Raw genomic sequence first — 25,451 nt, 5'->3', positions numbered from 1 at the left:
TTGTACAACCCATGAATGGCGTTTTCTGAAGTGTAAAATTGGTTTTTGCCGCAGGTGTCTCTGTTAATTCAGAGGCTCAAAGCAAGGAACACAAATTCAGCCACTATCATTTTCCATTTCCTGTTGCAGTTGAGTTGCCCTTCCCCCTAGTTGTCTGTGGGCATTATTAATATATACGACATTAATCGCTACTGAGCATAGAAGGCTGCCCGTTTAAATCACAGATGGCCTTCGTGCTCAGTAGTTGGACGTATCTGTCCATTGGTGTAGACAAAAAGTTTCATTCTGGATGAAGAAAAGCAGCTTTTTTGTTTTGCTTCCGTATAACTTCTATAGACTTCCTCCGTCCCGCGATCCCACCGATTGCCGGCAAACTCACGTGGTGGCCCAGGGCTTATCGTCTGAGTCTCAGGGCGGTTAATAGGGAGCAGACCTGTTCCAAGGACAGTGACATCTTATGAGAAGATGAAGACAGGTCATGGATTTAACAGGTCATGGATTTTAAGTAGTCCGCACTGTGGGATGGAACCGGGCACCGCGTGCCCCCTGCTAGGCGCACTGCCAGGTGCACGGGAGGGAGGTTCCTGGGACGCCCAGGGCCGGTGGCCTTGCCTGGGTGCTCTGAAACCAAGGGCAGGCGGAGCACTGGCTGGCAGCGGGTTCTCCCAGAGAGCAATCTGGGGGCCGGGGGGCAGGTAGGAGGAGAAAAATTATTTTCTTTTTACTTTTTTTAAAATTCAAGAATAACTCCTTTATGTAACAGAAGATAAGGCATTGTAGCCTAAAATGTTGGATATTTCTGTTCTTAGACCTATGAAAGTCTCAAAACTTGGAAAGGTTGCTTAAAAAAATCATTTGAACACGGGCTATTTGGACGAAGCTCGCTGTGTGCGGTTCGGGGTGGCGGCAGCGTCGGTGGTCTGGAGCAAGAAGGGCAGGTGGCGGGCGCCGGCCGTCCGCCTGCTTTGAGAGGGGAGGTCTGCGGGATGTCACGCCCTTGGAGGCAGCAGCCTCCTTTTCATCTGCTCCTTCCCTTGTGCATTTCGATTTTCCTCTGTAACTTTCTGCTAGAGCCTGCGACGGGCCGCTGGTGAGCCTGCTGGTGGACGTGAGAGTGGGGGCGTGGCCGGCCCCGCGGCTCGGGCTGCGACCCAGGGCGCTGCCGTCGGCGAGCCCTCAGTTCTGCAGGGGGAGGACGAGGGCGCACCCATTTGACAGATGTGGACGGCGAGGCCCGGGCTGGCCACGGCATTCGTGTGGCGCCGGGGTGCTTGGGAGCGGATCGCGGCTTTGGGGACGGGTGGTCCGGCGCCACGCTCCCAGCCACACCCCAGTGCCACCTGCCACAGTCGTCATGCGGAAGCCACAGGTGAGAAGTCTAGAAATCCACACGCTGCCGGTGACACTGGCGCAGTCAACATCCGACAGCAAATCGCTTCTCCTGGCGGCAGCTCTATTTTTAGAAGATTAAAATAGAACACGATACAAAGAAATTGCTGTATTTTTAGAAGCCGAAGCTTGTCTTGTGTAAAGGGAATAACGATAAGATTGAGTCAGTCCTGGTCTGCGGGAAGCTGAGATTCGTAGCGTGTGTTGTGCACGGCAAAAATTGCCATGGTGACATCTGCAGATTGTCTGCCGTCTTGCTTGTTTTTCCTTATTTCTTTTATTGAGACAGGGTCTCACTCTGTTGCTTGGCCAGAGTGCCGTGGCGTCAGCCTAGCTCACAGCAACCTCAAACTCCTGGGCTCAAGCGATCCTCCTGCCTCAGCCTCCCAAGGAGCTGGGCCTACAGGTGCGCCCCATGACGCCCGGCTCAATTTTCTATTTTTATTAGAGACGGGTCTCGCTGTTGCGCAGGCTGGTTCTGAAGGCTGTCTTTTCAGAGGACCCAGAATAGCTAGTTTTGTTGGAGGGAGGGGCAAGCTGTGGCATTCTTGAATGAAATCATGACGCGGTTACCTTTGAGTAATGATCAGCCTTACACAGCGGGGAGCAGGTGGCGAGCGAGGAGGCGGAGGGAGGGCGTGGCGCAGGAGGCAGGCCGTGGGCACTGTGTGGTCGTAGCTGTGGGCAGTGCCTGGAGAGTGAGGCCTTCACCCAGAGCACTGACAGCTGTGCCTCTGGGTGGCGTGATTTGTGTGCCCCCTCCCTCTTTTTAAAATAAAAAAAAAATTTTTAAGGTTTAGAAAGTAGATATAATTAAAATCAATGTGCTGCATGTTATTAGGTAGTGCAAAAATTAAGGACAATAAAACTTCTCGAGACCTTGTAAAGCTGATGACACAGAAACTGCTCGTGCCGAGAGGCCTCTTTCCGCTGCGCGTCAGCCCCGGAAGCAGCTGGCGGCGCCCGCGGGGCCAGGTGCCGGCCGGGGAGTCTCTCTCCAGGTGTGCTGGCCGCGGCTGTGGCCCGCGGTGCGCGGCAGGGTGTGGAAAGACGGGGGGGGGGGGGGCAGGAGCCTGTTATCTGTGCCGCGGGCAAGGAGACCCGTGTTGAAGTCTGTGTCCCGGCAGGGCCCGAGACCCTCCTGTTCCCCCCCTGTGCTGTGGCCATGGGCGCCCGAGACCGTCCTGTTCCCCCCCGTGCTGCAGCCATGGGCGCCCGAGACCGTCCTGTTCCCCCCCTGTGCTGTGGCCATGGGCGCCCGAGACCGTCCTGTTCCCCCCCTGTGCTGCGGCCATGGGTGCCCGAGACCGTCCTGTTCCCCCCCTGTGCTCTGGCCATGGGCGCCCGAGACCGTCCTGTTCCCCCCCCGTGCTGCGGCCATGGGCGCCCGAGACCGTCCTGTTCCCCCCCATGCTGTGGCCATGGGCGCCCGAGACCGTCCTGTTCCCCCCCCGCGCTGCGGCCATGGGCGCCCGAGACCGTCCTCTGTTCCCCCCCTGTGCTGCGGCCATGGGTGCCCGAGACCGTCCTCTGTTCCCCCCCTGTGCTGTGGCCATGGGCGCCCGAGACCGTCCTGTTCCCCCCCTGTGCTGCGGCCATGGGCGCCCGAGACCGTCCTGTTCCCCCCCTGAGCTGTGGCCATGGGCGCCCGAGACCGTCCTGTTCCCCCCCTGTGCTGTGGCCATGGGCACCCGAGACCGTCCTGTTCCCCCCCGTGCTGCGGCCATGGGCGCCCGAGACCGTCCTGTTCCCCCCCTGTGCTGTGGCCATGGGCGCCCGAGACCGTCCTGTTCCCCCCCTGTGCTGTGGCCATGGGCACCCGAGACCGTCCTGTTCCCCCCCCGTGCTGCGGCCATGGGCGCCCGAGACCGTCCTGTTCCCCCCCTGTGCTGTGGCCATGGGCACCCGAGACCGTCTTGTTCCCCCCCGTGCTGCGGCCATGGGCGCCCGAGACTGTCCTCTGTTCCCCCCCTGTGCTGCGGCCATGGTTGCCCGAGACCGTCTTGTTCCCCCCCGTGCTGCGGCCATGGGCGCCCGAGACCGTCCTGTTCCCCCCCCCGTGCTGCGGCCATGGGCGCCCGAGACCGTCCTGTTCCCCCCCATGCTGTGGCCATGGGCGCCCGAGACCGTCCTGTTCCCCCCCGCGCTGCGGCCATGGGCGCCCGAGACCGTCCTGTTCCCCCCCGCGCTGCGGCCATGGGCGCCCGAGACCGTCCTCTGTTCCCCCCCTGTGCTGCGGCCATGGGTGCCCGAGACCGTCCTCTGTTCCCCCCCTGTGCTGTGGCCATGGGCGCCCAAGACCGTCCTGTTCCCCCCCTGTGCTGCGGCCATGGGCGCCCGAGACCGTCCTCTGTTCCGCCCCTGTGCTGTGGCCATGGGCGCCCGAGACCGTCCTCTGTTCCCTCTGTTCCCGTGGGCAGCAGCGTCCTGCGAGAACATGGTGGTCTAGAGCCAGGCCGCCGGTGTCGCCCTTCCCGCAGGTCTCGGGCAGGTGGGGGTACGAGGGGGCCCCCAGGGAGGAGGCTGCTCTGCCGGCCCCTGCCCCTGGGATTCGCCGGGAGGGGGCTCAGCGTGGCTGCCGCTGCTGCCAGTGCACCCTGAGCCTCCCTCGCCGCCGGCTGCTTCCGGTTGCGGCCCCTGGTTGAGGCAGTTTGAGTCCCAGGACGGGCTGTGGGAGGCTCCAGCCCGCGGCTGCCCCCAGGCAGCAGACGGGGACCGGTGGCCGACTGTGTGGCGCAGGGAGGGGTCTCCCTTGGGTCCTCATCCGTCAGGAGTCTTTCTCAGTCTGCAATTTGTTGTTCCTCCCTGGGGGCGGCACCTGTTTGCGTTCCCGCCATCTCCTCTCCCGGAGTGGAGGTTGGGGCGCAGCCGTGTCCCCAGAATCTCCACAGGCGCTCAGCGGCTGGCCCAAGGGACCTGCTGAGTGAGCGAATGAGCGGTGCGATCGTGACCTTGAAGGACTCAGCATGGACGGGCAGCGCAGCGGCGCGGTCGGGCTTTGTTCTGGAAGCTGGCCCCAGCCCGCCTCGACCAAGATGACCCGTGTGGTCCCGGCCCAGCGTCTCCGTCTGTGAATGGGGACACAGTGTCTGTCCCTTTACGCACGGTGAGGACGGCGTGGGCGCCTGCGAATGCCCCGCTCAGGCGAGTGCCTGATGCGCGCCCGGGAGGAGTCGGCGTTACCGTTTCTAGTGCGGAATGTGCGCGGGACTCTTTTAAATTTAGTTCTACCGTGTTTCCCCGAAAACAAGGCAGGGTCTTATATTTAGTTTTCCTCAAGAAGACACCTAGGGCTTATCCTCAGGGGATATGTTATTTTTTTTAAGTACGGTACAACAATCTACATTTATTCAAATATAGCTAAGTCGTCTTCTTCTGGAATATCATCATTACCCTTCAAAACCCTGAACTCCATCCTGAATGTCTTGCGACTCTGTTTCCTTTAGAACCATCGGCCCCAGTCTCTCCTGTCGAGCACTAGAGCTCTCACGGGGCGGATGAGAAGGGCTGCTCGTGTTCTCTCCCGCTCCGCGACGACACGCATGGGTTGTGCAGACGCGCTGCGTAGCCACACCCGTCACTAGGGCTTATTGTCGGGGTGGGGCTTCTGTTGCGCAAATGCTTAGAAATCCTGCTAGGGCTTATTTTATGGGCAGGGCTTATTTTCGGGGAAACACGGTAGCGAGATCTGGTAAGAACAATAGTTCGGAACAACGGAGCATACTTTCAGGGAATGACAGCAGATGTCGTCCCTGTAAGCGCTAGGGGAGACAGTCCACGCAAGCGGCCCACCGGCTGTGGCCAAGCTCACTCGGAGTGGACGATGGTGGTGTCGGCCACAGGGCCGCCCGTCCTGCCCTGCCGGCTGCTTCTCAGGTCAGCCCGGCCTCGCACTGCCCCGTCCTCACTGGTGCTGGCCATGGACCGGTTGCTTTGGGGGCGCAGGATTCTGGCAAGAAGGCGAGGAAGGATCCTCTTCCCCCAGCGAACAGACGGCGCCCTGCAGCCGGGCCTGGCTGGGACGGGAGGAGCCGCGCCCTCGGGCTGCCCTGCCCTGGTGCCGTCCGGCCGCACGGTTCCCCGCCCACTGCGCGGTGTCGGGGTGGCCACGGGGAGCGTTGCTATGAATCAGCGACTCGTTTCTCACCAGCTGCTTAGTATTAGTACCTGTCTTCCAGCTTCCCGTCACCTAACCACAAACACCTTTTAGCTAATTCTCAGTGTCAGCAGGGTGGAAACGTGCTTTGGTTCATCCACAAAGCGGTTTGCGTGGCCGCCTCTCCTTTCGGGAGAGGCGTGTGCGCCTGGCGCCTTGGTGTGGAGAGTCCCACGCCCCGGGCACAGCCCTGGCGTGGCTCCGCAGGGGTGAGGTGGGGGTGCAGACAGAGTCTCCCTGGCCACCTATCGAGTGCCTCGTTCCCTGTCCTCGTTCCCTCCTCCCTCCCCACGCCAGCCCGCGTCTCCCCTCCACGCCGAGGGGGCTGAGCCAGAGAGTTTCCGTCCCAGGACGGCCCTGGAGCCCCCAGGGCCAGGCCTCTTCCCAGCGGGGCTGCCCCAGTCGGACGGAGGGCTGGGTTCCGGCGGGAACTGCACTCCTTAGACTCCCGGCAGCTAAGGGGGCTGGTTGAGGAAGGCACCTGCAGGAGCTGGGAGGTGGCGGGTGCAGCCCACAGCGCGCCCTGTGCGTGGCCCCCCAGGCAGGGCGGGTCCTGCAGTGACGAGCTGCTCCTTCGCGGGCAGACCGCAGAGCTGGTTGTCTGTCTGTCTGTGCTGACAACCGCGTCACCTCTCTGTGTTGCCGGCTCACTCGAGGGGCGCCTGTCCTGGAAGCTACTCCGAGTCCGTTGAGGAGGTTCAGGTTTGCGCCCTGTTGCCGTGTCCCCATTCGGTGCTGCGTAGTGCGGGCCCCGTGCAGCCCTGGCACGTCTGCACGCTGCGCAGCCGCGGCCGTCCCCGTCTGAGCCCCGCACTCCCCAGAGCAGCCCTGTGGCGACTCGGCCACCACGTCCCTACGCAGGGCAGACGGACGCCGCCCAGGAGCAGGGAGGGATGCTGTTCCCAAGGCCGCGGGGACGGTTTCCCCGATTTGCTAAATCGCTTACGAGCGGTCGAGCTGGCCTGCGGGGCTCAGCGGGGACAGCCGAGAGCTGTCCGTCCCTGTGTCTTGCTCAGGGAGGAAGGAGAACGGCCGGGAGGGGCGCTGGGCAGCCGCCCCAGGAAACGCTCTTCCCCCGCAGCGGGCAGCCCAGGCCCTGCCCGAGCTTCTGGGCTGGGGCAGCTGCTCTCCGTCCCTCGTCCCTGTGTCCTCCCGTCACCCATCGCCGCTCCCCCAGCGCCTGGCTCCGCGCCAGGATGCCTGGGGACAGGCCCTGCCTTCTCCTCACTGGGTGTGAGTGAGCAAGGCAGCGTTTCTCTACTTTTAAATTTGCCCAGGGAAAATTCCCGAGTAGCTCGGTCCCTGACTTTCAGCTGGTGTCTGCGTGTCCCGAGCAGTTTGCACCTTTGGTCCTAGGTGGCCTGACTGAGCCACAGGTGCCGGGAAGGGCCTGGCCAGCATCACCCAGTCCATCCCGGCCGCGGCTGGGCGCCTGTGTCCCGCCCCTCCCCTTCCAGCCGCCCGGGACCTGCCTGTCGCGCTGCCTGCTGACCCGGCCGGGTGCCTGCTGGAACAGGCGGGGCCCGTGGACACGTTGATGGGCGGCAGGGATATCAGTGGCGGAGGAAGTGAGAGGTTACCTAGCAGATGCTAAGCGAAGACAACTCACGTGGCATGCAAGGGGAAGGCCTGTCTTTATTCTTGAACAAGTCTGGAAGTGTTACTATGGAAAGGTTCAAACACCTACAAGAAACAAGAGACTCCTTCCTAGAGTGGCCCTCGTGCCATTTGCCCCTTCAGAGGCCTGACCTGTGCCCCTGCCCACGTCACCCCCCTCCCACCTTTATCGCTTGGAGGAATGTAGAGCAAATCCCAGATGCCGTAGCGTTTTCCCTTAAGCATCGGAGCGTGCGTTTCCAACAGGCGCGCTCCCAGTGCCTCGCTCAGCAAGACGCGCCATGCTTCCACGTAGCATGCCACGCCCAGGCTGTGTTCAATTGTGCCATTAATAGTTGTCTTAAAAAACGGCCTTTTTATGGCCATTCATGCCAGTCAGGACCGAGACTGGGGGACTGGCTACCTGTCTGCAGTCACCTCCCTCCTGGCCATGAAGGAGCCGGGCCCTGTGTGTGTCCCAGGGGGTTTCTCTGTCCGGACTCTGACCAGTCACAGCCTTCCAGCGTCCTGGACCACGGCTCGTCAAACCGCACTTCTGGGAGCTGGACAAGAATATTTCGCGGGTTATCCTTAACATTCTTTTTTTTTTTTTTTTTTTTTTGGTGGAACTTGACAAGATAATTTAAAGCTTTATGTGGCAGAGCAAAGGTCTAATTTTGCCCAAGATGATTCTGAAGAAGACAGTAGGGCTTTCTACCTTCACGGGTATTAAGAATTGTTATGAAATCACAACGCTCTGGCGTCTGAGGCAGCGTGATTACGCACAGGTGTGAGCGAGAGGGGCTTGCGCTGTAACAGAACTGATAATAGCGCTGGTCTTGAGGAGACACAAGACTTCCCAGTAACAGCGAGGGGCATTGGCCATTCTCATGGGGAAAAACAAAACCAAACCAAAACCCCCACCCTCGTGCCTGATACAACAGTCAGTACCAGGTAGATGAGAGGCTTACACGTGAAACGGAAACCACAGAACTTTTAGATTGACACTATGTTATTGAAATATCTGTGCAACCTCCAGGTGGAGGAGAATTTCTTAAATCTGAGAAAAAAAAACCATAAGCTTTAAAGGAAAAGATTGATAAATATGGCCTTTGAGGTGGCATCCACATCATGCAGTGGGCGGAGGATTAATGAGAATTAATTAAGAAGTTCTCTGAATTGGTAAGAAAAAGTCAACTCAGCTAAGAAAAAAAGTGGACAAAAGGCTCGAATCCAGAATAGCCAATAAGGTGTGAAAGACGGTCGGGGCCTTCCGTCACCTGGGAGGGCAGCTGTGACTCACCGCGCCCTCTGGGGCGTGGGGGGCTGTTTCCCGGGCGTGGGGTGCAGGGCTCCCCTCCCCTCCCGGCCAGCCACTGGGGGGTTCCGTGTGCTGTCTTCAGAGGGCTCGGACACGTGGTTCCTTGTGTGGCGGTGAGATGCCCTCAACCGTGCAGACCAGACAGAAGGGGTTGAGCCGCTGCATTCAGGGCCGACGCTCTATTGTGCCTTGTTGCCCTGCTGTGTAAGGGCTGTCATAGGAATCGCTCGGGTATCTGCGCCAGGCCAGCACCCAGCTGGCCACCTGTGCCATCGCCTAGACCCTCCTGTTCTTTGCTGGGGGCCCCGGCGGGGCTGGGGGCTTAGTTGTCCCTGGGGGTGGAGTGGCCACGAGGGGGCTTCGCAGTGTGGCTCAGGGTCTCTGGTGCCAGCCCTGGGCTGCGTTTGCATTTCCTGCCTGACCTGGCAGCCAGGCTCTGTGGAAGGCCCTGTAGACTCCTCTCCTGTCCTCTAGAAATTTTGGAAGCTTACTCCTGAAAAGTGAAGGAGGGTGTGAGCTCTGCGGGTCATTGGTCTTTCCTTCCTGAGTGCTACCCACCGCCCCCTGCCCCCTTCTTTATGGTTTTTAACCCCCAGTGTTCTCTCATCTGTTCCTCTCCTCTCCCCCTTTCCTAGTCCCAATTAGGGCAGATTCGTAGGGCTCTGGGCTTCGGCTTTTGTGACTTGAATCCCTAGGTGGAAGGTAACGGTCGTGGTGACTCAGTTACCATTTGCCCAGGGTCCAGTTTCAGACTTGGAGCTGGTCTCGTTGGGACAGGACCGGGCTCTGGGTGGCGCCCGCCGCGTGGTCTTGGCAAACTGCGCAGCACTTCAGGGCCGTTTCCCCAAGTGGGGAGGAGGGACCGGGACAGGTGGGTTGCAGGTTAAGTTCCTTTGGCTGCAGAAGGCCAAGATTCTGGCTGGAAGCACCCGTCCGTGCCTCATTCAAAGTGGATTCCGGAAAGCCAGTGCGCGCTGTCTCCAGCCCTGGTCCTCCAGTGGGGGACCCTTCGTCACAGCCAGTCCTACTGCGCCGGGCCCTGTAGTGTCAAATGCGACCCCGACCCTCTCCCAGCGAGCGTGACGCGGTCAGCTGCAGCTGACCTTTGGGCGCGCTGCGGCAGTCACACGGTGGCGAGGACACGCAGGTGCCTTGCTGCCCTGGCCTTCCCTCTGGACGTGTGTCTCTTCTCCCCGCTCCCCGCGCTGCTCAGAATGCCATTTGAGGACACGCAGTGCCGTTGTCCCGTCCAGCGGGATTTCCAGAAATAGATGCCCAAGTGAGACGCGCGGCAGGAAACCTGCTCGCAGACCGCGTGTGAGGAAGAAGTGGCGCTCCGCGTTCGCACGCGTCAGGCCGTCTCCAGTGACCTGCTCCCCCAGAAGGCCCCGCAGCGTGTGCGCACTTGGGGTGATGGCCTGGGCCTGGTGGCTGCTGCTGGGGTGTAGCTGTGGCCTGCCTGTCCTCCTCCTGACCCAGGGAGCCCGGGCCAGCTCCCCTCAGCTGTGCCTGGTGTCTTGCTTCTGACGATTGCAATACTTGCAGTTGCGGGGGGGGGAGCACGAGCAGCCCACTGAGCTCCCGCCGTCCCCCCCTCCCCGGGCTGGGCTGCACCTCTCCGGAGCACGCTTTCGGATCTCTCAGACCTTGGTCCTTTGGTTCTGAACATCTCCCAGGACACACAAGGGTTGGCTGTGCTGGGTGTTCCCCATTTTGGGTAAAAAGCAAGTTTTCCCTGCAGTCGGTTGACCTGGTGCTGGCTGTTTCTGCCGTGCTTTGAAACTGCCCCGAGAATCCGGCGCCCCCTCCCTTAAACTGGGCAGGAGGATGACCCCCGCGGGCCAGTCTGCAGTGATATGCACGTGATCTCGGGGCATTTACACCGCTTGGAAGAAGCTAATTTTAAAAGAAAAGTGTGATTCCTGGAAATGTTGCCAGAGCTTTCTTTCCTCGCTATCTGGGAGAACATAGGAAATCTCAGGCTGTCTAAATCCAGCCTGTGCCAGATTTAGGTGGTGGGTGGGTCCCAGCCTTGTCTCTGCAGTGAGTCTGCAGGGATGGAAACAGTTCCTGGGCACGGTCTAAAAGTGGATTTAAAAGAAAGGATTCCGTGACCCGCAAACCCGGGGCGAAGCGTTTTCCCGGAGCCCATTGTGCGGGGCTGCGCTGCCCGCAGCTGCTCTGGACGCTCCCGGGCTGGTCTCTCCCAGCGGCCAGCCCGTTTGGCAGCCCGTTTGTCTGGGAGGAGGAAGCCTGGCTCTTCCGTTTTCATTATCTTAATGCCGTGGTCTGCAGAAAAGCCAGTTTCCGATAGACACGAGTAGGTGTAACGCACGCGGTGGCCGTACAGAAGAAATAAGCTGAGATCGCTGAGCCGCTCGCCCTTAACGCCAGAAATCGCTGTTTTCCGTATCTCAGTCGGGGACTGTTTTGCTTATTTTCGAAAGGCCTTTTATGTTCTTTGGCAACTGCGAGTAATCCGTGATGGACTCGAACCGTCCCCCTTTAACACTGGGGAGACAGCGCGTGCGTCTCCATTGTCGGGGAGGGCTTGTCCCTCGCACACGCGCGGGGCAGGGCGTCTGGCTGAAACGCGGTTTCTGAAGCCGGTGCCTTCTCTGTTTTCCAGACGGACTTTCTGGCCGAGACCAGCCCGTGGAGCTGCTGAATCCTGCCCGCGTGAACCACATGCCCAGCTCGGGTGAGTGAGCCCCGCCTGGCCTGCCGGGGCTGGGCCCAGCGAAGGGGTGCTCGGAGGCTCTGCCTCCCCGGGGAGCAGGGACAGAGGGGGTTATCGGGTTTCTGGAATTTGGGGCTCTTTCCCTGGGGCAAAGGAGGCTCTCCGTCCGGGAAACAAAATGGGCATTGGGAAGGAATGCCCAGGCCCTTTCCCGCCGGCTCCCAGGCGTGCCCTTGCTCTTCCCAGAGGTGCAGTGTGCTGTCAGGTGTAGCCCAGGCCCCGATCCGTGCGAGGGTCCGTGGGGAAGGGTTCTGAGCTTGCGCTGGGACCCTGCTGGGGCCAGGCTGCTGGCCAGCCACACGACCATCGCGCCTCGTCCATGGCCTCTGTTTCTCATCGGTAAACTGAGTCAGTGGGACTGTCTGTCTTTTAAGCACCTTTCGGCTCTTTAATGAAAAAGCATCAACTGTGATTATAAGTCCCTTATTCCATAGGTAATGTTCCTGAATATTATAGTTGAAGTAGTGCTTTCGAAGTCTATAGGCCATGAAAACTTTTTTGTTCTTTTTCTGGAAAACACCTCTTTCCATGTAGACTCCTCCAGGGTTAAACTCCTAGCCTAGGTGCCATCTTCCCGCCACGTGGCCACATGAGGATGAAGCTAGACCTCCTGAATCCCTGGGGCTGAGTGGACTGTTGCCCCCATTCCGCTCATGTTCTCAGGTGGCACTGCTGGGCCCTGGGGGCCTGGGGCTCTGGTCTGTGCTCCAGTGCCCCCTCTTTGATAGCCACCCTCCTGGTGGCCCGCGCTGGCCGTGCCCCCCCACCTTGGGACCCCGTTAGGCCTGACCGTTGCCCTGGACAAGAAGTCGAAGCGAGAGCGTGAAGCCAGCCTGAATGTTCCCAAGAAGAGAGTTCTTTCTGCACCTAGTGACTCTCCAAGGGTCATTTTGGGGCGTTTCCCCAAACATGCAGCTCCGGGGCGTCTCCGAGGTGCCTCTACAAGGCACCCGCGTCCCTGGGCACGTTGCTCTCGCCTCGGCCGGGTGCTCAGGTGGCTCCTTTCTGCCTTCTGCTTCTCACGCCTCTACTGTCCCTTCCTACCCATGGAGAGGTGCACTTCCTTCCCCAGGACACTGGAGCCTGGGGAGGGAACTTTAAATGCAACGTGAAGATGCTCCGTTTTCAGGTTTTGGCTCACGTGAAATGAATAGTTTTGATTTTCACTCTCTCTTGAGTCGCGGGGGCATTGCCAGTGGCCTTTGTCCCCACGCTGGGCCCCTTGCAGCCTGGGCCCCGTGTAGCCGGACGTCGGGAGACAGCCCCCCGTGCTTGCCTGGGTGGGGGCGGCGGCCGGAGGGCCTTTCAGACAGCGTGGCGGGCTGTGGAAAGGCGGCAAACAGCACAGTTTCCAGGTGAACCAGGAAAGGTGGGTGAAGTGCTCCCTGCCTGTTGGGACTGGCTAGGGGACCCCGGCTCAGCGTGGGGACGGACCGAGGACTCGAGTGTGGGCAGAGGGGACCGGGGCCGGCCCCTCCTGCCGCTGACCGTGAGGCAGGCAGGTTGCTGATGCGCCCGGTTTGGGTTTCTCAGTTCTTAGGCGGCGGTGGCCGCGCCTCCCCGCAGAGGCCCATGGGGGCCAGGGCCACGTCAGCTTTTCAGTGGCTGCCACTGACCGTGGCCAAGGAATGCAGGTGCCGTGGCCTTCACAGTGCCAGGCCCAGTCCCGCACGTTTCCTGTGGTCTGCCGCCTCCTTCCCTTCCTTTGGGAGCTGGAGGGGTGGCCCAGGGGGAGGAGCGCCCCAGGAAATCGACACTGGTCTTTCACCTTCCTGGAGCCAGGTTCCCAGCGGTCTGAGTCGGAGGCCGGCGCTGTGTCCCTGGTGTTTATTGCATATCTTCCCGGCGTTGGCGGTCAGAGTGTTTGCCGGGTGATTTTGAGCCAGTGCAGACACAGTGGGCACGGGCAGAAAAGACCAAGAGTGCACGCACGTGCAGTGGGATGCATGTTACACCCTCATGCAGCCTGTGCAGCGCCCCATGCCCCAGAAGCCTCTAGAATGAAGGGTGTTGTTTGCAAACTCCATCTGGTCCTTTCAGCTCCCTATAAAACACTACAAAGACACAGGCATCTCAGGTTAGCTGGTAATTTGAAAATCAACATGAAAATGTCTTTTAAGCCACATTTTTACAACACGGAAGTAGAAACATTTTTAGGTGTATTTTTATGCCAAAGGCCAGATTGCTGTTGTGTATTTCCTAATGATCGGGTTTAGTCTTAAGTATTCTTTTGACACTGGAAGGTATCAAAACAAACTCTAAACACACACACACACACACACACACACACACACGTTAAATTGCCAGGAAATCCTGCGACATCCGCCGAGGGACCTTGTCCCTCCGAGCATGCAGCTTCTCTGGTCATGGAGGTGCGCCCACTGTCGACCTGGTCTGACGTCTCCACACTCCCTGTTGTCAACGGTGACACGGTGAACACAGTTTTTTCTCCGCTTATGGTTCTTTTTAAATGTACCTAGTCCTAGTCAGTTCTCACTTCAAATAAACACACGTCGTTCCTGCCGTTACTTGCGAGCTGTCTTGAAATGAGACTTGGACAGCTCGGGCGAGCACACCCCGTCCCTCGGGAAAATCTGTGCGGGTTGAGAGTCCCTCATCTGAAACCCTCAGGACCAGAGGGGTTTTGGATTTCGGATCTTTTTTCAATTTTGGAATATTTGCATTTTACTTACTGGTTGAGCATGCTAACTCTGAAAACCCAAAATCCGAAATGCTTCTGTGAACATTTCCTTTGAGCATCATACTCAGAACTTTTTAGATTTTGGATGTTTGAATTTGGGATGCTCAGCTTGTACTGGAGGAGGAAAAAGCCAAAATTCTATTTGTCTGGGTCTTTGATTCCTTCAACTTCCCTCTTAACTTTTTATATATAAAGAAGACATGCCTTTTTTTTTTCTGTATTTCTCTTTGTATTCCGTGTTTTAAGCATTCTAATTGTAAAATAGCTCTGCCATGAAAGACAGAACACATGTAACTATTGGCCTACCACTGAGATACACTGATTCGATGTTGGCATCATTTCTTCATTGTCTCGAAGGCGCAGACTCTCACAGTTACAGACAAGGCTACAGCCTTCACCCCTCCCAGGGGTGATTCTCCTGGGGGAGTGGAGGGGACTCCACGCAAGGGCAGAGCCTGGGCATGGAAGGGCAGCGGGGCGTTGGGAGGGGGACAGTGGGTGGCGGGGTCTCCTGTCCCATGCCTCTGTTTCCCATGGAGTTAAGAAGCAGAGTCGTCATCTCACAGTTGGGGGGGGGGTGTTGGAGTCTGAGGACAGAGGAGAAGGTGGGAACTAACCAGTTGGGAGGGTGAGTTCGGGCACAGACCCACAGAACGTCCGGCAGGATGGTGAACCCAACACTGCCGAGAGGCTGGACTACAGGGAACTTAAAAAGCTACCAAGTCATTCATTCCTGAATATTGCAATTTTTAAACTAATAGACTTGTTCCCCCTGGTTATGAAAGCAATGCAGGCCGGGCGTGGCGGCTCACGCCTGTCATCCTGGCACTCTGGGAGGCCGAGGCGGGCGGATTGCTTGAGGTCAGGAGTTCAAAACCAGCCTGAGCAAGAGGGAGACCCCGTCTCTACTATAAATAGAAAGAAATTAATTGTCCAACTAATATATATAGACAAAATTAGCCGGGCATGGTGGCGCATGCCTGTAGTCCCAGCTACTCAGGAGGCTGAGGCAGGAGGATCGCTTGAGCCCAGGAGTTTGAGGTTGCTGTGAGCTAGGCTGACGCCACGGCACTCACTCTAGCCTGGGCAACACAGCGAGACTCTGTCTCAAAAATAATAAATAAAATAAATAAATAAATAAATATTAAAAAATATAAATAAATAAAAATAAATAAATGAAAGCAATGCACATTCATTACGGAAAAAGCGACATTGTTCCTGGCGTGTTGGGTGCTGGTTTCGGGACCTGGAGGGTGAGCCCGCCCAGAGCCGCAGCGCAAGTGCTCGTCGGCCCGGACTGAGTACGGGTCCGGGGAGGGTGCTTGCTGCCGTCGCCCCAGAGCAAGGTGGAGGACAAGGAAACCGCAGCAGGAGTGGGGTGCAGGCAGGGAGCCCCCACCGCTGACTGCAGGGATGCGGAGGGCTTCCGTCGCCGTGCGTTCCCTCGTCACGGTGACCAGTGCTCTTGCTGCTGTGGCCACTGCTCCTCTCTCAGAAGGGAACGGGTCCCGGGGACACGTACATGTGAATTACAGAGCAAGGACACATCCTGCTGTTGGGGAGGAAGTGCCAGGCACCACGGTCCGCCGAAAGGGAAACTGAGGCTGGCTTTAAGGGTGGGCTGCTGCACTGCAGGGAACCGTCTTCTGTGGCTTCCTCAGACACAAGGTGGTGCCCATGTCACCCCTGTGCACGCGTCCCCGCAAACACACGCTGCTGTCAGGGGAAAGGAGGGTCTTTATGAGGCTGCATGTCAGAAGTGCCATTTTTAAAAGAAAATTTTGGAATCTGAAGTGGGAGAAACCACAGAAAGTCTAGAGCACTTCTCCAGAACAATGAAAATTGACGTTTGCTGTTAGCTTTGGATTCTCGGTTCTTCGCGGGCACTCGTTTGGCCGCCAGGCCGTCAGCCGGATCCGCACGTTTCTCTGCTCTGAAAGGTGGGGTCAGGAGCTCTTGCAGTTACTTGGTGCTCAAAGCTTATGCGGCCCCCAGATGTGTTTCTTGGTTGGTTTGGTTTCTTTTCTTTTTCTTTTTCTTTTCTTTTCTTTTTCTTTTCTTTTCTTTTCTTTTCTTTTCTTTTCTTTTCTTTTTTCTTTTCTTTTCTTTTCTTTTCTTTTCTTTTCTTTTCTTTTCTTTTCTTTTCTTCTTTTCTTTTCTTTTCTTTTCTCTTTTCTTTTCTCCTTTCCTTTCCTTTCCTTTCCTTTCCTTTCCTTTCCTTTCCTTTCCTTTCCTTTCCTTTCCTTTCCTTTCGTTTTTCTTTTCTTTTCTTTTTTTTTTTTTGTTTTTTTGAGACAGAGTCTTGCTCTGTCTCCCCAAGTAGAGAGCGGTGGCGTCATCACAGCTCACAGCAACCTCAACTCCTGGGCTCCAGTGATCCTCCCGCCTCAGCCTCCCAAGTAGCTGGGACTGCAGGCACATGACGCCTCAACAGGCCGATTTTCGTATTTTTTTGAAGAGATGAGTCTTGCTCTTGCTCAGGCTGGTCTCGAACTCCTGAACTCAATTGATCCCTGTGCCTCAGCCTCCCAGAGTGCCAGGATTATAGGCGGGAGCCACGGCGCCCAGCCCTAGATATGTGTTGATGTGTTTTGATGCTGTTGTTGTTGTGTTGGGTTTCTTTGGAGAGAAGAAACTTGAATCTGATACAAACATGAGGACATGCACGAATGTCAGGGGACGCTTCAGAAAGTCTCCCTTCCCTGGCACGGGAAGCCGTTCATCACCTTCATAAGGGGACCCCTGCCAGCAGATCCTGGGTTGAGCCATCCCTGCTCGGTGCTCCTTGCGTTTCTGATGTGACGCTGGCGTTTCCGGGTGTGGGGCCGGGCTCAGGAAGGACCAGCGGCTGCCTCGGTGCTGCCCGAGACGGCCCCTGCGGAAGGCGGCACCGGGTGGCGGCCAGGGGTGGGGGGCTCTTTTTGGCCTATTCATTCCAGCACCCGCCTTGCCTCTCTGAACCATTTCCTGGGGCCGGGAGTGTCTCCGACCCCGCTCCCATGCGGCCCCAGGCCGTGCTCGTGCCAAGGCAGGGCGCAGGCAGGCACGCGGGGCGCAGGACACGCCCACCCCGGACCAGCCAGCCTTGCTGTGTCTGACGGGAAAGTCACCCAGTGTCCATCCACGTCCATTCCAACTTCCAGATGGGTGGCTGCTGGCTCATCTGCGTGCACTTGTGTGCATGTGTGCGGGCATATGTGCGTAAATGTGTGTGCATATGTGCGTGCATGCATGCATGTGTGTGCGTGTGTGCATGCGTGTGCGCGCGTGTGTGTGCATGTGTGTGCGTGTGTGTGCCCGCACACGGGTGTTGGTAATAAACGATGCACACACTGCTTTAGTGGGATCTCGGAAGGAGTGGGGCAGCTCACCGCGCTCACTCTGACATTTTTTACCAGATGCCCCCGCGGCTCTCAAACGCTGTCCCGTGGCTGCGCGGAGCCCGCGCTTCCCACCGCCTCCTGCCAGCACCCGCCGGCCTCGCTCCCGGCTGTGTCCTTTCAGCATCCCGGCCTGGAGGGAGAAAGGTAAAGGCCTTCCCTCTCCTGGGTGGAGACTAGATTGTGTGGGTTGCTTACGTTTATCACAAGTTGTTCTACTCCATTAAATTTTATGTTGGTGTGCTGCCGCAGACCCGAGGAGCTACACAGAGCGCACCGTGTGCCCAGGGAAGGGAACACGCGTGGTGGGAAGGCAGACCGCTGCTGGCCGTGGCGTGGCTGCGAGCCCTGGCGCGTCCCCAGTTGTCCCCACGTCCACCTAAAACCCGGCGTGGTGAGGCTGGTACCGGTTGTTCCTGTTGTATGGGGGGAAATGTGGCGACCTGGAGTCTGTGCCGGTGCAGAGACGGGGAGCCGTCACGGGGCGCCTCCAGGGGCGCCTTTGAATGTTCTGAGTGACTAGCAGGTGGAAGAAAGGACTTTCTTTTCAACTCACAGTATCGTTTTGTTTGTGCATTAGAAGTGTCACCGATGGCCAGAAATATTATCCAGGGACGAATTTATGCATCATGACATCATTTGTGGCGACAGTGCTGTCTATGTTTTCTTTTATTACCAGCCTAGTAGCGTGTGTTCAGAGGCTGTGGACTGTGCAGTGTGTCCAAAGAGTCTGCGAACCCTTTGCATGGCGGCTCAGGGCATCCAGCCAGGACAGGGAGGCGAATTTGTCAGCCCTTGGCCGTGTTACGTGGTTGTGGTCCAGCTGGGACGGTCTTCGTTTTCGGTGGTCACACTTTAACCTGACGTAGCATTGTTCCCGTACCAACACGTCCTCCAAGAGAGGACAGTGCCCGACTTTTAGGGACGGTTTCCATTTCGTGCCCTCGCAGCAATATGCAGACGTTGTCCCGCATGTCGTAGAACCAAACGCATGCAGGCCTTGGGCGTTCCCAGCACTGGCTCCTGAGCAGCCGTGTGGAGCCAGGTGTCTGAGCAGGTGGGGGCAGACCAGAGGTGTCCCCCGGGCAGTAGGTGCGTGGCCAGAGCCGGAGGGAACATGCGGGAGGACCTGGCGCTTCCTTCAGTCCCACAAACGCCCGCCTTGCACCCGAGTGGGCCGCCTGTGCCTGGACCCCGCCGGGCACCTGCTCTCCCTGCAGGTGGCTTTCCCTCAGCCCTGGGCTGCGGCGGCCGTGGAGCAGGAGGGTCCAGGTATCTCAGTGGGAACCGGCGGGCCGTGCGGAGTTGGGTCTGTTGGCGGGGAGGGTACTGCATCAGTCCTACCTTTGCTTCGGCTGCTTGTTTCAGAGAACCAGCCTCTGCCGTGGTGGCTACTCTGTTGTGTGTTTGTTTTCTGTTTTACTGACTCTTGTTCTTATCTCTGTTCTACTTCTCTGTGTTTATATGGATATTCTTGTTCTAATTTCTTAGGCTGAGCATTTAGCTCGTTAATTTTTAGCCTTTCTTCCTAGTTAACGTAAGTATTCGAGGTTATATTCAGTACTTCCCTCTGGGTGCAAGTGGAGCCAGTGCGGATAAGTTTAATTTGTGGTGTTTAATTTGTAAAGCGTATTGCATTAATACGTTGCAAAGTCTTACTGTTTCTCAAGAGAGTTATTCTGAAATTTGTTTTATGGTTCTCTTTTCTTTGAGAAAATGAAATATTTAGAAGGTTTTTTTTTTTTTTAACTTTCCAAAAGCATGAGTTTTCCAAGTGATCTTTTTGTTATTGATTTCTAACTTATTGCATCATGGTTAGAAAATACTCAGTCTTTGAATTTTGTGGAGACTTGCTTTAATGGTCGGTTTTTATGAATCTTCAATATGTGTTTAAGAAGAGTTTGTGCTTTCTAGTTGTTGGGTGCTGGATTCTAAATACGGTCGTTAAGTCAGACTTGCTGATGGTAAAATCCCGTAGAGGCTGGAAGATTCTGGAAGGCGGTGGGTACTGCGGAGGACACGGAACGGCTGTGGAGGACACGGAACGGCTGGTGCAGGGAGGGGCTTCTGTGTTCTAAGGAGAGAGGACGGCGGAGGCAGCGGATGCACACGTGTGTCCGCTCGCACTGCTGGACCTTCTCGGTGCCCGGCGCTGCCCTGGGCACTCGAGTATGAGTCTTTGCGTGTCGCGGGCCTCGGCTGGGGGTCTGGAGGACAGCGGGTGACTCAGTCCGTCCTGGAGCCAGGGAGGCGGGGCACGGGCCGGGGCGGGGGCTATGAGCTCACGTGGGGTGGTGGCAGGGCAGGCCCAGAGCGAGAGCAACCTGGGGGACTTGGGGAGCAAGCCGGGGGACTTGGGGAGCAAGCCGGGGGACTTGGGGAGCAAGGCGGGGGACTTGGGAGCAGGCTGGGGGACTTGGGGAGCAAGGCGGGGGACTTGGGGAGCAAGGAGGGGGACTTGGGGAGCAAGCCGGGGGACTTGGGGAGCAAGGCGGGGGACTTGGGAGCAGGCTGGGGGACTTGGGGAGCAAGGCGGGGGACTTGGGGAGCAAGCCGGGGGACTTGGGGAGCAAGCCGGGGGACTTGGGGAGCAAGGCAGGGGACTTGGGGAGCAAGCTGGGGGACTTGGGGGGCAAGCTGGGGGAGGTGCAGGCCAGAGGCCGAGGCAGGCCCCTGGAACCCCGGGGAGGTCAGCATGGGGGAGGGGTGCTGCGCTGTGTGGTCAGAGTCACCCAGGGATTGGCAAGGCCATCGCATCCATTAGGCTTGGTCCCTGAGTGGACTGGGGGCTACCAGAGGTTCTGGGCGGAAGAGGGAGACCCCCGCCCCGCACTGTGCCATGGTGGCCCCGTGGCTGGCAGCCCACCAGGTGGGGCGGGGCTCACCTAGGGTGCACCGTGGGCGTGGAGAAAATCGGTCAGACTCTGGAAGCATCCAACAGCAGACGGGATTCCCGGGGCTGCAGACGGGCTGGAAGGGAGACGTCTGGGAAGCCTCGGGGGACCCCAGCTCCAAGCTCTGGCTGGTGGAGGTGGAGGTGGGAGGGGCCCTGGGGACACCAGGGCTGGCATCGAGGCACGCCCCTTAGCTGTGCTGAACAAACCAGCGGCTCCGAGCCTGAGCCCAGACGTGGGGCCCGGCTGAGCATTTGCAGCAGGAAAAGAGCGCGGAAATGAACTCCCCGGGGAGCGGGTCTCCACGCAGGGGCCGTAAGGCAGACCGTGTCTCTGAGGTTTGCAGGCAGCGTTTGCTTGAAGCTAACATGCATTTCCTACCCAACCCTACTTTGCGAAGCGATGCCGTTTCCCAGGTGAGTCCTCTCTTGCAGGGCAGTGGCAGTGAGTGCATACTGTGTACTGCTGCGCTCGGGCAGGGCCCGCCCTCCCGGGGGAGGGGAGGGAGGGGAGGGCGGCTCCGGCTGTCGCTGCTCACAGAAGGGATGGCTGGTGACAGCAGCGCCCTTCCAAGGGCTGCCCGCCCATCGGTCCCCTGAATACTGCGTGTTACAGGTGAGGACACTGAGGCTGGAGGCTCAGTCACTGCTCAACAAGTCTGAGCCGGCCCCTTTCCAACTGCCTGTTGGATTGTTCTCGACCCCAGTGGCCCTCAAGGCCCTGGAAGGATGCGGCATTCCTGCTGGTTTCCGGACGGCCCAGGTGGACGCTCTCTGCTGCCCAGGGCGGGGGCATCACCCTGCCGGGAGCGGCGGACCCGCCCAGGGAGGCAGCCCCCTCCCCTCCGCCGCTCCGCTGCCCTGTCTTCTCCCCGAGTGCAGGCAGCATCTTCTGTTTCTAAATATTTCGACTGTGAAGTAATAGTGGTTCCTGCTTGGGCCCAGCTGCTAGATGAAACACAAACGTTCAGAGGTTGCTAAGAGGGAAATTCTGAAACTTGCTCTTACGTAAACTTGGCCTTACGTAACTGAGCTGGCAGGGACGACCGCAGGTGCGTCGCAGCCTTCCCAGGGCGCCGAAGCCGTTTTTGATTTTCAGGTGCTAGGTTTGTGTCCACTGGGTTTAAGGTATCCGAAGAGCTTTCAAAGAATAATGTGTGGTTTACGCCCGTGTGGGCAGACCAGAGAGCCAGGCTGCAGAGAGGGCTGGGGCAGTGGTGTTCCAGGAGGTGTGGCCGGCTTTGAATCCCGGTGACGGCACTGGCTGGCGCAGGCGGCTGAGGGCCTGGGCAGGCGGCTGAGGGCCTGGGCAGGCGGCTGAGGGCTTCTCCAGCCTGATCCCGGGTCACTGCTGGGACTTGCGTCATGGAGCCGCGAGGACCAAGGGAGGTGATAAAGCAAAAACCCTTCGAATACGTGCACAGTGACAAACGTCAGTTTATTTCGTTGCCTTTGCATCCCAGCTGTGCGGTCTCAGGGTTCTCGTCCAGCGGTCCCTCGCCTGCGAAGCTATGGCAGCAGCGTCTCAGATGGGCTGTTCTTTCTCCGTCAGTTATTTCTGGGGGTCACGTTTGTCTCTAGTGGCTGCACTTATGTGAGAACTTCAAGCACATTTCACCACTTTTTTTGTCTGGGGTAAGGCCTGGTTCTATTTATAGTTTCCAGGAAGTACATTTGTGCGCTTCTTGAAAGCCAAGTTACCAACTGCATGCCAGGTTTTATTTTCAGCTCTTGCTCAATTTGAGCTTGCAAATATTTCCAAAAGGTTTTTTTTTTTTTTTTTCTTTTCCTTTTTTGAGGGATACAGAACAAATTAGAAACCTTAAAAGGATGTTCTAAAGTGCTTTAAGGACAGTTCCGAAATAGGGAGTAGAGGAGAAAATCTAGCACTCGCACGTTTGTCAGACCCCAGAGCCGAGCTCTGCAGTTGCTGTTGCCACCTCCAGCCAGCCGCGGCCGGTGGGGCCGGCGCACGGGACGTCGGGCGCAGAAATCCCACGAGCTCAGCATGACGGGCCGTCACGAGAGCCAGGGGCTGGAGTGAGCTGTTTCCGACGTGCCTCTGGGCTGGCCCCGCTGTGGAACGGCGGCCTCACCCGGGGTGGGGGACGGTCGGAGCCCCTGATGGCAGCCGGTTAGAGCCACGTTTATATTTCCCGCAGGCGGGGAAGAACGAACTCTACTTCCCCTGAGAATCGAATTTGGAATGCGTGTTTGAGTAAAGCTTTCTGTGTTACGGATACAGCTTATTACTGAGAAGGCAGAGCACCATCTAAGCCACCCATTAAGAAAAGTCTCATCTCTTCGAAGTTTGTCTGATAGCTTCGGTAGCGTCAGCTTGTCGTTTAACGGGGCTTTTGGGAAAAAAAAAGATGCACCCAAAGAGAGTCACGTCGGGCTGAGTGTACGTTATAGACCTGGCTGTCCACCCACGACAGCTTCGGCTGACGTTTTTGAGTTTTCATACGTTTCAAGGGATCCTAAAGAATGTTGGGAAATTGTCGCTCTCAGTCTGAAGTGTCCACGTGTCCTATTTTCTGCGCGCCTTGAGCCGCGCTGGAGGTGGCTGGTTCGACCTCGGCGGAGCCCGGGCCTGGTGGCGGGGCGGGGGGCGCAGGGGGGACGCGGGCCCAGAGGGGGGCGACAGGGATGCGGAAAGCACGCCCCCAGGCTTGCCGCCGCCCGGTGCTGTTGTTCCGTGACCACACTGAGCACGCCTTCCGCCTTGCTGCGCGGGGACTCCCCAGGCGACTGCACTCCCTCCTGACCTGGCGTAGCCGCCGCCTCGGGGCTTCCTCTGGCCACGGGAGGCAGGCCACGTCTCCCGCCACGGCCCCTGCTTTCCTCGGCGTTTCACGGAAGAGCACCGGTGTCCCTGTTTCCCGCCCCCGGCTCCTCCGTGTGTTTCGGAGTCACGTTCCGTGGTGGGACCGAGACCTGCAGCCCCACCTGGCGCAGCTCCCAGGGGTGCAGGCGTGTTTGAGACACACAGCCGTGGGCACGGGGAGAAGGGGTGCCAGGGTGGCCAGGCTCCCACGCCTCGCTGCAGCTGGCCGACGTCCCTGCCCGGGGAGTGAGTTAGGGTTAGGGTTGCCCAAGAGAGGCTTGCGGGGAGGAGTGAACACTCCCCACCACCAGTGGTGGCAAATGTCGAGTCCCCGGTTTTACATCGTGCTCTAGCGACTAAAGACGGAGACCGTGGGCAAAACGTGGTTGAAGCGTACGTGGACCCTCTCTGGACAGTCTTTTAGGGACAGAGTCCCGCTCTGTCGCCCAGGCTGCAGCGCCGTGGCGTGAGCCTAGCTCACTGAAACCTCAGACTCCTGGGCTCAAGCGATCCTCCTGCCTTAGCCTCCCGAGGAGTTGGGACTACAGGTGTGTGCCACAACGCCCAGCTACTTTTTCTATTTTTAGTAGAGACGGGGTCTCGCTCTTGCTCAGGCTGGTCTTGAACTCCTGACCTCAAGTGAACCTCCTACCTCAGCCTCCCAGAGTGCTGGGATTACAGATGTGATCCACCCCACCAGCCTCTGGACAATCTTTGAAACTTCCTGTGCATCTGTAATTATTTTTGTAAATTCATGTTAGTGGAGAAAAAGTATTTTTAAAAACATGACTCATTTCTCATCTTTTACCAATTTAAAGTTGAGATATTTCATTCTGTGGAATTAGAAATAAAGAAAAAAATGGATATTGATAGACGAAGCAAAATTGCTGATGTTGATAGTTGTTGGACCGGATCCATGTGTTTATTACATCCCTCCTTCTAGTTCTGTGTATCACTGAAGGTTTTTGTAATGAATTTTTATATTTGTTTAGAGACAGTTCATCACTCTGTTGCCCTTCTCGAACTCCTAGCCTCAAGCCATCCTCCTGCCTCAGCCTCCTTAAAAGCTGGGACTACAGGCACCACCGCGCCCAGCCTAAAAATAAAATTTTGTTTGAAGGCCACAGACAGGTCCCCAAGAGCCTTCATCTGCCATCTTCACTCGTTTTCTTCCCTGCCCTAAGAAGACAGGGCAGACAGACTTTGCCCGTGCTGAGATTTGGTCCGTTCTACCTAAATCAGTAATCTCTTTGAGTTCTCTAATCTTTATTATTTTCTTCTTCTTTTTTCTGGTACAATATATGATTTAATTTTCCAGTTCTTTTTCTAACTTTTAGAGTCTAATGCTTAATTTATTTGTTTGGATTCCTTTTTTAATTACTTAAGTGTATAAAACTGTGAATTGGTCTCGAGCTCACCTTTAGGCAGTTCTTAAAATTTTTGACAGATTTTCTTCACTTTCATTTAGATTTCGAAGTATTTAAGAGAAAGATATTCAGCTTTCTTATAGTTACATTTTTGTTTCTGCTTGTTTTATTTCTAGTTCTCTTGCACTGTGTTCAGGGGTTATGATCTGCACTGTTTGTATGTGTTTGTGTGCATATTTGGGGATTTTCTGTGTTCTTTATGTGGCATTGATTTTCATAAATGTTCCGTGGAGGCTTGAGAAAAGGGCAGGAATTATGTCATGATACAGAGTTGGAAGCACACGTGTTAGATGAAGTATTAATCATATTATTCACATTTTCTGTGCTTTTTTGTGTAGCTGCTCTGCCATGAGTTTAAGCAAGTTCAAATCTGCTAATAATATGTTTCTGTTCATGTCTTATTTTTCTGCATTCTGTATGTTCTGTTTTTTTACTATAAGGCACACACACCATTTATGACAATTATGTCCTCTTTATAAATTCTCTAGTTTACACTTATGAAATGGGCCTCTATCCTGTATTTAGTATTTTGTATTGGATTGAATCTCTGTGGTAGGATATCTTGACCTCACATTTCAGGTCGTTTCTATTTGCCTGTTGGGGTTTTTCCCACCCAATCTGAGTCTTTTATTTTGGCTGCTTTAAAAAAATATATACAGTGTATCATTCAGTTTTGTTTCTTACCCAGTCTGATAATTTTTGTGTGAATAAATCTCATTTATATTTAGAGACACAACAGGTATGTTTGGTGCTAAGATTTTCATCCAATTTTATATTCTATTTTCTGAGTTTTTTTTGTTTTTTTTTTTCATCCTGTAGAACAGGGCTCTCCTGCCTGTCTGGGTTTAGTGCCTGTCGTTGGCCTCCCTGCTGGTTTGGAAGGCCGAGTCCTCTTTAGATCTTATCACGGGAACATTTATGAGTTTATATATTCTGCCTAAACTATGGCTTCTTGTTTTGGCAACTTTAGATGGTATTTGTTGTCCCCTAAGAGGGATTAGGTGATTAGCACACGATACTT

The 25,451-nt window shown here is 56.7% G+C and overlaps 1 protein-coding gene across 7 annotated transcripts in view; it reads left to right on the top strand.

Annotated features, from left to right (window-relative positions):
- The window catches only part of HDAC4 (histone deacetylase 4), a 262,781-nt gene that overhangs the window by 111,668 nt on the left and 125,662 nt on the right, over positions 1-25,451 (top strand). For all 7 annotated transcript variants that reach the window (XM_076006112.1, XM_076006113.1, XM_076006114.1 and 4 more), the window contains one exon: positions 11,092-11,163. In XM_076006112.1, coding sequence (XP_075862227.1) covers positions 11,092-11,163 — 72 coding nt within the window. The remainder of the gene's footprint in view (positions 1-11,091; positions 11,164-25,451) is intronic.

The sequence above is a fragment of the Microcebus murinus genome, chromosome 8, assembly GCF_040939455.1.
Source record: "Microcebus murinus isolate Inina chromosome 8, M.murinus_Inina_mat1.0, whole genome shotgun sequence".
Classification (NCBI taxonomy): Eukaryota; Metazoa; Chordata; class Mammalia; order Primates; family Cheirogaleidae; genus Microcebus; species Microcebus murinus.
The sequence above is the reverse complement of the archived record's forward strand: the minus strand, read 5'-3'. Positions and strand labels throughout refer to the sequence as shown.